The sequence below is a fragment of the Humulus lupulus genome, chromosome 5 (assembly GCF_963169125.1).
Source record: "Humulus lupulus chromosome 5, drHumLupu1.1, whole genome shotgun sequence".
Taxonomy (NCBI): domain Eukaryota; kingdom Viridiplantae; phylum Streptophyta; class Magnoliopsida; order Rosales; family Cannabaceae; genus Humulus; species Humulus lupulus.
This window is the reverse complement of record NC_084797.1, coordinates 139,908,868-139,923,579: the sequence shown is the minus strand read 5'-3', so window position 1 is coordinate 139,923,579 and position 14,712 is coordinate 139,908,868. Positions and strand designations below refer to the sequence as shown.

General features: G+C 42.0%; 2 protein-coding genes and 1 long non-coding RNA gene across 3 annotated transcripts; 2 read left to right on the top strand and 1 right to left on the bottom strand.

Moving 5' to 3' along the window:
* Positions 1-276: 276 nt before the first annotated feature.
* Positions 277-1,329, top strand: LOC133779531 (uncharacterized). The gene has a single exon (XM_062219485.1). It carries the CDS (start codon positions 277-279, stop codon positions 1,327-1,329), a length of 1,053 nt encoding a protein of 350 aa, XP_062075469.1.
* Positions 1,330-7,362: 6,033 nt separating this feature from the next.
* Positions 7,363-8,326, bottom strand: LOC133780639 (uncharacterized). Its single transcript, XM_062220254.1, has 2 exons — positions 7,707-8,326; positions 7,363-7,479 (listed from the first exon to the last, which is right to left on the bottom strand). Exons 1-2 carry the CDS (start codon positions 8,137-8,139, stop codon positions 7,370-7,372), a joined length of 543 nt encoding a protein of 180 aa, XP_062076238.1. The 5' UTR covers positions 8,140-8,326; the 3' UTR covers positions 7,363-7,369.
* Positions 8,327-12,873: 4,547 nt separating this feature from the next.
* On the top strand, positions 12,874-14,262 carry LOC133780638 (uncharacterized). Its single transcript, XR_009869466.1, has 2 exons — positions 12,874-13,170; positions 13,947-14,262. It is a non-coding gene; the product is annotated as an uncharacterized LOC133780638 (long non-coding RNA).
* Positions 14,263-14,712: the final 450 nt, after the last annotated feature.

Here is a 14,712-nt window from a genome sequence, read left to right as displayed (position 1 = left end):
AAACTTTATCACCGGAATTGTGACAAAGCATCATCTACCGTTGGATTATACCTCCAGATATAGAAGACACATTATTGCCACAATAATTGGCGTCGTCTGTGGGAAACGAAAAACATTTTGACCTTAGCCACATCGTCGAATCAAGAAATCAAGAACCCTCTTTTTACATCCAAGATCCTCTAAAACCTTGGAGCCATGCCACCAAAAGGCAACGGAGTGTCGGGTCCAGTCGCACAGAGCGTCCCTCCAGCGGACGTGGGCGACCAGATCGACAAGATGTGTCGCCTGCTGGAAGCGAGCCAGCAGCGGTCCGACGAAGCAATCAAAACATTGACTGAAGCTCAGCCTAGGCTCGAAGTTGAGATTGCTGAGATGCACAGATCCGCTGACACCACACGCAGCACCCAAGCCAACGACAATCTCGACTCTGGTAGACACGAAGTTCCAATCGACAACATCAATTCCCCTCAGCAAAACACGAACCTCGGTAGCAAAGGATCCCAAGGTCTCCTGCCACCCTCCGGGGCCAAAGAACGACGAGCCCCACTCTGTGACACACATATGCGGACGGAAGCAGAACCCATCCGGTCCGCTCAGCCAACAGCCGAAATCCGGCCTCAACAAACCACACGTCAAGCCACGCACGATTCACCCTCTGAAGACTGTGTTCCCTCGATCCGATTCTTAGACAGTTGGAAAGAGGATATGATGAGAGAAATGATGCAGAAGTTCTCAGACAGGCAATCCGTTTACACCACCGAGCATTTGGATCTAGTGTCAAGAACCACTGAGAAATCTCCTTTCTCAGAGTGGATTCAGAATGAGCCTAAGCCCCGGGACTTCATCATCCCTTCCCTGCCTGCGTTTAATGGAAAGGGAGATCCGCTAAACCATTTATTCCAATTTCAGCAGAAAATGGCATTAGAAGCTAACAATGAAGCCATTCAATGCAAGGTCTTTTCAACGACTTTCTCTGGGCCAGCTTTGTTGTGGTTCCGACAGTTAAAGCCCAGATCCCTCAACAGTTTTAGTGACCTCCGACGGACCTTTTTACAACAATATAGTGCGAACCATGAGGCACCAAGAACAATGGCTGAACTCTATCGGATTGAGCAAGGGGAAAATGAACATCCGAAAGCTTATTTACAGTGTTTCATTGACCTCGTGCATCAAATCCACGAAATCGATCCAATTACTGCAGCTAATCTCTTCGTCAAAAGCTTGCAGGTGGGGTCTCTTTTACATGAAAATCTCACCATGACACCACCCTGCGACATGGCAGAGGTGCAGACCCGAGCCGAGGGCGTCTTCAGGGTCTTGGAATTTTGAGAGCGTGCAGAGAAGAAGTCTGCGCTCATCTCTGCTCCACCAACAAATAACCCTCCGCCACTTGCTAGAGATGACAAGAGGAAACCGAACCAAACAGGTCACGCGAAGGAAGGGAAGAGGCCAAGACATGACCAACAGTCACCACGATACCCTTCCTTCGAATACACCGTCCCACAAGAAGTCATTTATGAAGAAAATAAAGAAAGACCTATCTGGCGTGAGCCCTATAAGATTACCACTCCTTCTGACAGGAGGGATAAAAGCAGGTACTGCCTCTTCCATAAAGATCACAGTCATACGATCGCTGAATGCCATAACCTGAACAATCAGATCCAAGCCCTCATGAGAAGTGGGAGGCTTACCCAATACATCAAGGAGGCAGGCAGACCCGGCACCTCGTGGCACAATCCTGCTTCTGCCCCAGCACCACAAGCGTCAGATCCCGTGCACACAGCCTCTGATAGCACTCAGGAGCCTCTTAAGCAAGTCCCTATGATACACGGGATCGTGGAACTCACTGAGAACCAAGAGCATATCACCAAAATCCATAAGAGGATGGAGGAACGGGTGAAGTGATACAAATCATTAGGCCACACGGTCAATCTTGTCACTTCAGAGGACAGAAGTTATCCAGCCTCTGCAATCGCCTTTACCGATGATGACCTGAAAGGCATGCACCTACCCCATGACGATCCACTCGTCATTTCACTACAGGTCGACCATTGCCAGCTGGGCAGAGTTCTAGTCGACGGGGGCAGTGGGGTCGACATCCTCTTCTGGGAAGCCTTCCAGAAAATGGGGCTAGAGGAGAATCAGATCCGACCCTCTACCACACCCATTTTGGGATTCAACAGCCAAAGAGTATATCTGAAAGGCGTCGTACGATTGCCTGTGGTGGCCGCGGAGCGCACCCTGCCAGTAGACTTTCTCATTATAGATTCCACCACAAGCTACAATGCCATCATGGGGAGAAATTGGATCCACATGATGCAGGGGGTAGTCTCAACTTTGCATCAGATGATGCGATGTCTATCACCCAACGGGCGCTACACCGTCGACATCAAGGGATGCCAGAAGTAGGCCAAAAAGTGTTTCCTTACCTTGAAAGAAATAAATAGTTCTGGCACTTCCTCCCATAACAACTTCCCTGATGTCGACGGTGTAGCGCCCGTTGCCTCAAAGGGATCGATCTAGAAGAAGACCAAGAAAAACCCCTAGTTACACTCGATACCCTAGAACAAGTATGTCTAGACGGCACTGACCCATCTAAGATAGTGCTGGTAAGTACCAAGCTCTCTGAAAACGAAAGACAGACCCTAGTACAATTTCTCAAAGCTAGAATGGGAACTTTCGCCTAGTCTCCGCACGACATACCCGGAATAGACCCCTCCATCATGAATCACAACCTAAATATTTCCAACAGCTTCCCACCCGTCAAGCAGAAGCAGAGGAGGTTCGCTCCTAAAGTGAATCAAGTCATACAGGAGGAGGTGCAACGCCTCCTGAGCACAGGGGCAATCGAAGAATGCCTATATCCCAGTTGGCTTGCCAACCCCGTCGTGGTCCCAACGAAGAACGGAAAAAAGAGAGTATGCATAGACTACACAAACTTAAACAAAGCATGTCCCAAGGATAGTTATCCTCTACCAAAAATCGATCAGATGATAGACGCCACGGCAGGGTATGAAAGAATGAGCTTCCTCGACGCTTACTCTGGATACAATCAGATCCCAATGAAATCAGAAGATCGGATTCACACGGCTTTCATAATAGAAGGTGGTTTATATTGCTACAAAGTTATGCCATTCGTTCTAAAGAATGCAGGTGCAACGTACCAGAGGATGATGCACAAGCTATTTTCCTCATTGCTTGGGAGAAACATGGAGGTCTATATCGACGATATGGTCATCAAATCTAAACAAAGCTCTTCGCATATAGACGATTTGACCGAGTGCTTCGACATTCTCGACACTTATAAAATGAAATTGAACCCCTCTAAATGCGTCTTTGGGGTGTCCTCTGGACAGTTCTTAGGATACGTCATCAGTCAGAGGGGCATCGAGGCAAACCCAACATAGATTGCGTCCCTCTCAGAAGTCAAAGAACCCCGAACCATCCGAGACATACAGGCTCTGACGGGCAAAGAGTAGCATTAAGTCGGTTCATATCACGCATGTCCGACCGTTGCCAGCCTTTCTTGCAATGCATAAAGAAATCCACCAACACCACCTGGGGACCAAAATAAAGAAAAGCATTGGAAGAATTGAAAGCTTATTTGAGCTCCCCTCCTATATTGAGCTCCCCCATAGCTAATCAAGATCTATTCTTGTATCTGTCTGTCTCACAATTCGCTGTGAGTTCCGTTCTCTTCCGAGAAGAAGCTAATCATCAGAGGCCAGTGTTTTACTACAGCAAGATGCTCCTGGACACTGAAACTCGTTACATTATGATGGAAAAATTGGCACTCGCACTCATCACAGCAAAGAAGAAGTTACGACAATATTTTGAAAGCCACACCATCATTGTATATACGGACTATCCACTAAAGCAAGTATTGAGTAAACCCGATCTCTCTGGAAGGTTATCTAAATGGGCAATTGAGCTAGGGACTTATGATATCCAGTTCTCGCCACGAAAAGCAAAAAAAGGACAAGTACTTGCTGACTTTCTGGTCAAAATTCAATCATTCACCCTAAGCACCCTGCCAGAATTGTTAGAATTAGAAGATCAATGGGTGTGGACGATGCTTACTGATGGGGCATCCAATTCCCAAGGAGCTAGTATTGGCATCGTATTAGAGGCTCCCTCAGGCCTCAAAATCGAGGAGGTCATTCGTTTAGAACAGTCCACAACGAATAATGAAGCGGAATATGAGGCTCTGATCTATGGTTTAGAACTAGCACGAGACATGGGTATCCAGCGTCTGAATGTAAGAGGAGACTCACAGCTTATGATAGAACAAGTGGCTGGGAATTTCGATACTAAAACACCCCATCTGGCTAGCCTTCTACAGAAGGTAACTGACTTGCGATCACATTTTCACCAGTTCGAACTCATACAAGTACCGAGGGAACAAAATCAGAAGGTCGATGCCCTTGCCAAATTAGTCTCTGCAGGAGGTTGCACACGCCAATCCTCCATATCTATAAGCCGATCAAGCAAAGATATGGAAGTCTACTCAACCTCATTAGAACCTGAGTGCTGGATGGACCCAATCATTCGATACTTGTCCACCTCTGAACTCCCACCTCATCCAAACGACGCAAAGCTTCTGCGCCTTCGGGCACAACGTTATTCCATAATCCATGGAACGCTATACCGCAAGTCCTTCAACGGCCCTTACCTATGGTGTTTGCATCCATCAGAAGCTAAAAAACTACTAGAAGAGATACATGAGGGGACATGCGGAAATCACACAGGGGGACGGAGTCTGGCACACAAGGCACTTACAGCAGGGTATTACTGGCCATAAATGATGACAGAAGCACGTGACTATGCCAAAAAATGTGACAAGTGCCAACGATTTGCACCCACCATCCATCAACCTACTCAAACTTTACACTCAATCGTTGCACCTTGGCCTTTCGCAAAATGGGGTATGGATGTGGTGGGCGAACTACCTAAGGCTGCTGGAGGAAGACGGTATGCTCTAGTAGCCACTGATTACTTCACAAAATGGGTTGTGGCAGAAGCATACGTCACAGTCAGCAAAACAGACACTATGACCTTCATTTGGAAACATATCATATGTCAATTTGGGATACCGTGGGAGATAGTCGTGGACAATGGAACCCCGTTCCAAAATGAGAAAGTACAAGAACTATGTGACACATACAAGATCAAGTTGAGCTTTGCCTCTGTCACTTACCCACAAGGCAACGGTTAAGCAGAAGCTTCCAACAAAGTTATTTTTGCCAACATTAAGAAGAACCTAGAAGATAAAAAAGGAGCATGGGCAGAAGAACTACCAAAAGTGTTATGGGCATATAGGACAACAAAAATATCCTCTATGAGTGAATCTCCCTACGCCATGGTATATGGAACGGAGGCTATCATCCCGACAGAAATGGGCCTGCCTACACTTCGAACAGAGATCGTATCTAATCAAACAACAAACAACATTCAACTACTGCACAACCTAGACCTTCTGGAAGAAGTACGTACGGTAGCACAATTACAACTAGAAAATTATCAAAAGGCTGCAGAACGCTACTACAACAAAAGAGTCCACTCACGCACATTTCGGGAAGGTGATTGGATTCTGCGCAAGGTCACCGGCAATAAGAAGAAGCTAGAACCTAATTGGGAAGGGCCTTTTGAAATCATAAAAGTACTAGGCAGAGGGTCTTACACCCTAAAGAATGTACGTAGTGGGAAGATCGTACCCCGTACTTGGAATTCAATGTCTTTGAAACAATATTATTATTAATAGTTGTACTGTGCAATTCAAAAGTAATACAACAACTTTCCCTTTTTTCACATTATTTTAAATTTCTTTTGTACATTCAATTTCTTGGCATTATTTTCCATGACATCACACTAAGCCAAACACGTGACAACTAGCACTTCACTCGAAAGGTCCTATCAAATATATCCCCACCTACCCTTATTAAAAAAAAAAACAACAACATTATTCACGTGCACTCAAAAACCACCTACCACAATGGCTATAAATAAGTAACTATCTGAATGCTTGCAGTTATCAGCCTCCCATAACAATACACCATATGCCTTTGGTCTCAATACAAACGTTTCCCACACTCACAACAAAAAATAAGCTTTCCAACAAACGAAAAATAATGCACGGTGAGGTGCTGCATCTCACCCCACACATTGGCACAAGGTAGAACCTCAAGGGATCAGGACAGCAAGGCCACTACACACAATTTGCGTACACAATCCTGCTACCTCTGCCATTTCAATTGATATTGTGCCGCATTCTAATCTAACTTGACTAAGCTTACAGGGAGCTACGGTCAGCCATTTCGCAGTCTAATCTGCCCTGACTATGCCGATCTGGCCGTCCAACGAGGGTGCACTACATACCCTACCCTCTTACCCGAATAAGAGGAGCACCTCCTGCTGTTTACTCCGCCCTGACTATCACAGCAGAACCATCAGCTGTCACACTTCGGATTCATCACCAGTACACACTAACTGGTTTGGCAATCCAAGGCTGGGAGGAACTTTTCCCGCAGTCGCACCCATATCCTACACAATGGGTGCCTCTGTCAGAATACAAAGACAGCCCAAACAAGTCGTCACACATACCACACGGTATGGGTGCATTGGAAATATATCTGCCTCGCGATCTTAACCACTTTGCCTCTGCCTCGACGCCCAACTCTACGCTTTTTTCCCCGCGTTCGGCCTGAATCACCTTAACCCCTCTGGCCATACGGGAGAGCATCAGCCACACTCTTTCATACACCCTAGAGGCCGAACCCGCTCCAATCAGGCATCTACACAACTCCCCAAGCGTAAAAAATTTTACCACTTAACAATAGTGACGACATCGCAGAAGTACAATACTCTTAACACTATAACCCAATTTGGCAGATGTTAAGCACGGGCACACATATTTTCTCAATTCCTTTTTTAATACACAAAAAATGAAAGATTTGTAGTTCACACAATCAGAAGGCCACGTGTAATCAAAAATGGCTATAAATCAGAAGTTGTTATTTATAAATTATGTTACATTAACGACAATATTAGTTTCTTATTCCATAATTGATTTATTCTCTATATACAAATATTCTCTTGGCCATGTTTAGTCCCATTCAATATGACGCATGTACTCTGCCATCGCACTCTCTAGCTTCGGATGGCCTAACCCATAGCGTTCACGCGATATGTAGTACGGAATGCCACTTCTAATTAGTTCCTCCATCGCCCACGTTGAGTAAATCCACTGTGGGTTATCAAAGATTCGCCTAAAAAAGGGAACCTTCATCCACTCACGATGCTAACCTGCAACAACAATGTTGTCAGCTCCAACCCATCACCAAAACACTAAGACAAATCGTTCACACAACACTTAACTGGGCATTCTCTCCCACCATCTGTATGATCTTTCACTGTATCTCGCACGCAATGGCCTAAAGGGTCTATGAAGCTTCTGATCCGAATAAACCATCTGACTCTCACCTGTCGTCATGCCTTCAATTAAGTTCCAAACGGAAAAGAACACATCCAATAACACACCAGACAACCAACATGAAACAAAGCTCAACTTGTATTGATAATTTGCTCTATTACAATTGTCTACATACTAACGGCCAAAAAGACCAAAGAATGCATATACAAGAATTAATACAAAGCAAAACATAATAAAATTTAACAAAAAAGATAGTGTGTCATTCATTCTACGACACCTCTTTCACCATCTGGCTTGGCCTCTACAACTGGCACGGATTCTATTGCCTTCTGTTCAGAAGCCTCATCGACAACACCATCTTCCACAGCTTCCCCGTTGGCATTATACATCGATCCCAGCGCGTCGCCCCTCAACTTCAACTTCTCAAGATGACACGCCGGATAGGAAATCTGCAGATCCCCGAGTTCATTCAAATACTCGTCAACATTATACTCTCCTATTTTCACATCGACGTTTTTACAATACATCTCGAGTTTTGCCCATTTCTCCTCTGGGGTCTGCTTCTTATTGCGTAGTGCCAGATCAAGGTATTTCGCAGTATCTACCTCAGCCACCCTCACAAATTTGCGTTCGGTGATCTCACGATCTCGGATGCGCTGCCTTGTGGCTTCAATCGCCGCCTCTTCTGCCCTCTGCAAAAGTAAAAACATTATGAAATCAACACACGTGCCTTATGGACCCACTAACTTTCCAATACATTAATAACTACGGAAAAACCACATACCTCAGCCATCTCCTCCAACTGCTTCTTGGCTTCGATGACCGCCGCTTCTGCTTCCTTCAACTTCTTCCCTAGATGAAGTTCAGTCTCCAGCTTCTGCTTCTTGGCATCCGCCGTGTTAGCCTCAAGCTCCTCTGACTTCCGTTGTAGTTCTTTCTTCTCTTTTTCTAGGATCTCTTTATCCGTCTGCAACGACACTATATCCTCATCAAGGTCGTTTATCATACTGCTAAGCTTCTCCATGTGGGCTTCATGCTGTACGCAGACTTGATTTCTCTCCATCCACTTATTGGTCATATCCACCAAGTCAGCTTTCAGTTTGTCTCGCTCTACTTCGAGTCCGACAGTGCCTACCAGCTTCTCCTCTGTGGTGGCCACCTTCTTTTTAGCCTCTGCCAGCTCTGCCTCTAACTTTTTGATGGCTTCCACAAGCACATCTCGATTTGCTTCAGCCATCATTCTCCCCGCCCGCTCCTCTTCTAACTTCACCGTCTGCTCCACCAGTTTAGAGCCATTCTGTACAACCGCCGCATATTCTCGCCTTGCAGCAGAAGCACATACATAACTCTGTGACACGCCAATTACGCTCATCAAAAATAACATTACACACATATCACAAGATAATAAAAAAAAAGTCTTAATTTTTAACCAAATTACCATCCAAATGTGGTCTGATACTTGATGCAGCAAATCACCTTGCCCACTCAACGATCCAATTGCTTCTGTAGGAAGATGGGGTCTGCTTATGCGTAGCATCTCCTCCATCACTTCCGTAGACGCAGAAGGAACATATTCCGACACTACTCCTGCTCTGTCATTTGCTTCTCCCTTGCTAATGCAGCAGCAGAAGCAACGGGGGCAGCCGGCTTCCCACCTTCTGCTAACGTCGACACCATAACACTGTCAGGCACCAACGCAATTGTTCCCACTCTAGAAGAATATGTCTTGGAAGGGCGTACAAGTAAGCTATCATCTTCACCCAAATCGCTTGGAAGGTACACCGGCATCTACACGGCGGAAGACGTTAGCTGCTCCAAGAAAGCAATAGGAGACTCAAAAGTACTAGTACCCTTCGGAGATACAACGATGACATCTCCTGGATGAGACTCAGAAGCAACATGTGGCAATAAGGAAACGTCAACATTGAGAGTATCAACACCTGTTATTTTGGCAGCCCCTGAATCTTGACATCTAGGGGCAGTTTCAGAAACTGCGGTCATACTTGGCTCAACCGGCTGGGGAGGGGTGTTCATAGACTCAAAACCCCCTCCAAAAGCATCCTCCAGAAGCCTGTTCTTACGAGAGGCAGAAGAAGGGCGTCTCCCCTCTAAGCCATGCTTACGGCTAGCGTCAGAACCTCCAGCCAAAGCAGAAGCAGAGGGTAATGCCTCTGACGACTTCATACAGACGCCAGGAGACTTTGCCTCGACTGGTAGGCCACCTTGCACACCATCTCCAGTCGCCGCTTCTGATGATTTAGCCGGTGAAGAAGAAACACCCGCAGCATGAGCCGCCCCTTTTGAGCCTGCCTCCAAGGAAAACCCAATTACATGTGAGGTAGAGGACGCCCCAGGTAAAGATCCAGTGTGGACATACCCTCGTGGCTTCTTGCACAACGTTAGAGCCTGGCCTATTGGTAACTTTCCCGGAGTAAGTTTGGGGATTGCAAGGGGAGATCCTTGAGCAGTGGAGACAGAACCTTTTGGGATCCGAAGCTTGGACGAAATACACTTCCCAATTTCCGAATCTTCACCAGAGGATTCCTCACGCTCCTTTCTTTTTCCTAAGGCGTCCGTAGGCAGAGGCACTTGTTGAAGAGGTTGAATTTGGAGAGCGCCAGAAGGCATGGACGATCGCCCTTGAATACGGGAAGATCTGCGTGATAAGCCGGACTTATCAGGGGATGATTCTGCAGCAGAAGCTAGACCATAACCCTCTTTCTTTTTACCTTCTGGGACCCCTTGACGTTTGGCACATGCGGTGTAGGTCTCAGAACATTCCCTTTCACACTCGGTCTTCGACAATGACAGAGTTGAAGAAGTAGGAGGAGATTTCTTCATAAAAGTTCCCAACTGCTTCACACATATTGCTGTAATTTTTCCAAGGGTCATGTCACCCTTCTGCAATCTAACTCGCATGGCGCCAGGATCGATTCGATCCACAAAGCAAAGCCGAGTCATAATTTGCATACAGTAGGGGTTCAGCACACCCCTGATACTAATGGCATTCTCCTTAGACTCATGCAGAAGCCCCTTCTCTGTCAGCATGCTCTGCCGTTCAGGACTCATGTTAACCTGAGGCCAAGAAATCTGATACAAGGAAGAAAAACAGTAATACACAGAGTTAGACTAACAGATAATCATCCAGATATGATTAATTCACATTAAAAGCAATAAGGAACAAAATGAAAAATGTAACTCGCCTTTTATAAACACCCTAGCCAAAGGAAAAATTTCTTGAGGCGGGAATTCAGGATACCATGCTCCTCCAACAGCAAAGAAGTATTTATCCCAATTTCGATGGGAACTATCAAAATCGGTAAAAATTGTCCGATCCTTTTTGGGAGAGAGATAGAAGGTTTTCCAGGGTTTTCCCTCTATCGCCTTGTTTGTCAACTTGGTAAAGCATGCGTAAATGTCATCTGACTGAATGTCGACATTCCTGAGACTCCCTATCATCTGAGCACCGACTATTGATTGAATAGCATTTGGGAGAAATTGGGAAATGTGAGCTCCAGAGTTTGAAATTACTTGAACCAGCAGAGCAGGAAGAAGGAAGCAGAGCCATTCGATATGTCTCAGACTCATGACGATTTCAGTGGGCTTGACTACGTCCTTGAATCGCCATTCCCAAAGCTCAGCATCCGAAAGCATCCTCACCGTGATATTGTCAGGAATATTGAACGATTTGCGTATGCGTTCATACGCATTCTTGTATCCTTCACGATCCAAAGGTTCGGGAGATGAACGAGAAGACATGATTGCGCAGGTTGGGATGATCGTTGTGGGATTGAACGAGTGGGTATCTTTAGGGTTTTTTCCTCAGAGCTTTTTTCTGAAAGGTTTAGAATAAAGTTTGAAAATTTGAATGAAAATTATTTTGAAATAAAACTATTTAAATGAGAGGTAAAATTCTGAACCAAACGTTTCACTCGGTAATTGTGTTTACATTAAGTGTAGCTTGTCAGTAGATCAAATGATCATGTACCTACGAATCGCCCCGATCTGCGGAGAATGACGGCTTTAGGCGAAATTTTTGGCATTGAAGAGTCGGCCCAAGATTCGAGTAGATTAGCATGCCTCGTCCATTCGAAGCTTGGGCCAGGGGGCATCTATTGGGCCCAAAATGTTCGGCCCAAAAATCCTTTCCTCATTTACCGAACGTTTAAAACATATTGTTTTGATATGTGGAAGCTCCGAAGGCAGAAGCCACGGGTCAGAGGCAGTCCGCACCTCTAACCTCTAAACGCGAAGTTCAAAATCAGTATTTTTTGGAGGGAAATTCGATTGTTTTTCCCACCGTTCTAGGGTTTGCTTGAACTAACTAACCACTTTACATATTTTATCCTATAAATATAAGATTCATAGAAGAGTAAGGGGATCGAATTTTTTACTGACTTAAACATCGGAGTGTCTTTCTTGCAGGTAACCCCGACGAATCAAAGGCAAACTTTATCACCGGAATTGTGACAAAGGATCATCTACCGTTGGATTATACCTCCAAATATAGAAAGATAAATTGTTGCCACAACAGATAGGATATAGAGAGATCGTTTATTTACTAGATACAAGCAACATGCAATATGCATGCTTGCTTAGTTTTATTTATAGAATTTATTAATTATTTTTATTAAATTTATATTAATGTCATAAATTTCAAATAAATATCCTATTTTAATTCAATAATATATTTATTTTCGTTTAAGTTTATATTTATTCTAATTTTTGAATTTGGGAGGGACAACAAGAGATTATATATTATATGTTTAATGTAATATTAAATATTATACGTGAATTTTAAATTTAAGATTCTTGCTAGTTTTTTTAAAAAAGCAATTTGTTATTAATTCACAGTAGATTATATTATATGTTTAATATGATATTATTCTAATAAGTGAGTTTAAGTTTAATTAAATTTTATTTAATTTATAAAGTATATGATTTTATTATTTTTAAATAATTATCATGGTAAAATATCTCAAAAAATCATTTATTATTTTTAAATAATTATCATTGTAAAATATCTCAAAAATATTATATTTTAATTTTTTTTAATTATTTATTATTTTTAAATAATTATCATTATAAAATATCTCAAAAATATCATTTTTTAATTTTTTTAATTATTTACAAACTACGATTAAATATAAGAATATTTCGTTAAAGTTAACATTAAAAAAATAAACAACTCTTAAAACTAAAAAATTTCGTTATTTACACACTTATTATAGAGAAGAGGTATAACAATTATACAAATTTAATAAATAAATTCTATAAATAAAACTAAGCAAACGTGTATTCCTTGTATCTAGTATAGATATAAATGTGTAAATTTTCTAATTTTTTTTTTACTCACTTTATACAAATGGAAAATTATGAAAAATATATTTAGAATAATATTATATTTTACAAATATAATTAGAAAATATCAAATTTTAAAGAGAAATTGGTGGAAATAGACCACCTTTATAGTGCATTTTGCACAATAACCTACTTTCAAAACATTTTAAGTAAATGGCCTCTTTTTTAAATGAGTGGGTATAATTTTACCCATTTACCCTTTCATTTATTTGACAGAAATAAAATAAAATAAAATCTAAAACATTAAAAATCCCTAAAATCCACAAATCCCTAAATCCTAAAACTCTCTTCTGTTCCTCTCCTTCACGCACGGTGCCGGCACTCACGAAGATCTTCTCCTTCACGGATGGCTCACGGCGCCGTCACTCACGGAGACGCAGGTATGCGACCCGAGCAACCCATCCCTCCCTCTCCTCACTCACGGCAAGCCACCCTTCCTCATCTCCTTCTCCCTCCCTCCCTCCCGTCTCTCTGTTGCTCTCTCTCTCTATATATATATGTGTGTTTATGTATTTGTTTGTTAATTGATGTTTTGTTTTACTGATATATATGTGTTTATGTATTTGTTTGTTAATTGATGTTTTGTTTTATCTCTGTTAGTCTCTCTCTATATATATGTGTGTGTTTATGTATTTGTTTGTTATCTTCTCCCTCCCTCCCTCCCGTCTCTCTGTTGCTCTCTCTCTCTCTCTATATATATATATATATATGTTTATGTATTTGTTTGTTAATTGATGTTTTGTTTTACTGTTATATATATGTGTTTATGTATTTGTTTGTTGATTGATGTTTTGTTTTATCTCTGTTACTCTCTCTATATATATATGTGTGTGTTTATGTATTTGTTTGTTATCTCTATGTTACTCTCTCTCTATATATATATATGTGCGTGTGTGTTTATGTATTTGTTTTTTAATTGATGTTTTGTTTTACTTATTATCTCTCTGTTACTCTCTATATATATATATATATATATATGTGTTTATGTATTTGTTTTTTAATTGATGTTTTGTTTTACTGATTATCTCTTTGTTACTCTCTCTATATATATATATGTTTATGTATTTGATTTTTAATTGATGTTTTCTTTTACTGATTATATAGAGTATTACCAAGTTCTCTTTGTTTATCATTTATTTGTATTCTTGTGATGCAGATTCTTACTCTTTTGCATTTTGGAGGATATACACTTTTGAGGAACTCAAGTGACCTGTTCCTGAGTTTCAGGTTTGATACACAGCCAGTACTAAGGAAAAAAAATTTCTTGCGGCCTTGAAGGATTATATTTTGTTTATAATAGAGATTGGGATCCATAGTAAAGTAAAATCTGGAATTGTATTTTGTTTATGTATCAAACTCTTATAGTATGACTTGTATTGGATATTTATTAGCAAAGGCAATGGAATGGTATTTTGTTTATGTATAAAACAGTTCTGGTATACCACAAATTGTTATAGACTACTTGTGTTGGATGTTTCTGTTTCAGACTTCTTTGTGTTATATTTCAACAGCCTATCTAAAACTTTCGATAGCTTGTCTAAAATTTCGACTGCTGTCTAAAACTTTCGACAGCTAGTCTGAAAATTCGACTGCTTGTCTAAAAATTTCGACAGCTAGTCTAAAATTTCGACTACCTGTCTAAAGTTTTCAACGGCTAGTCTAAAATTTCGACTGCCTGTCTAAAACTTCGACAACTTGTCTAAAACTTTCGACAGCTAGTCTGAAAATTCGACTGCTTGTCTAAAAATTTCGAAAACTTGTCTAAAATTTCGACTACCTGTCTAAAGCTTTCGACAGCTTGTCTAAAATTTCGACTACTTGTCTAAAGCTTTCGACAGCTTGTCTAAAATTTCGACTGCCTGTCTAAAGATTTCGACAGCTTGTCTAAAATTTCGATTGCTTGTCTAAAATGTTTGAAATGT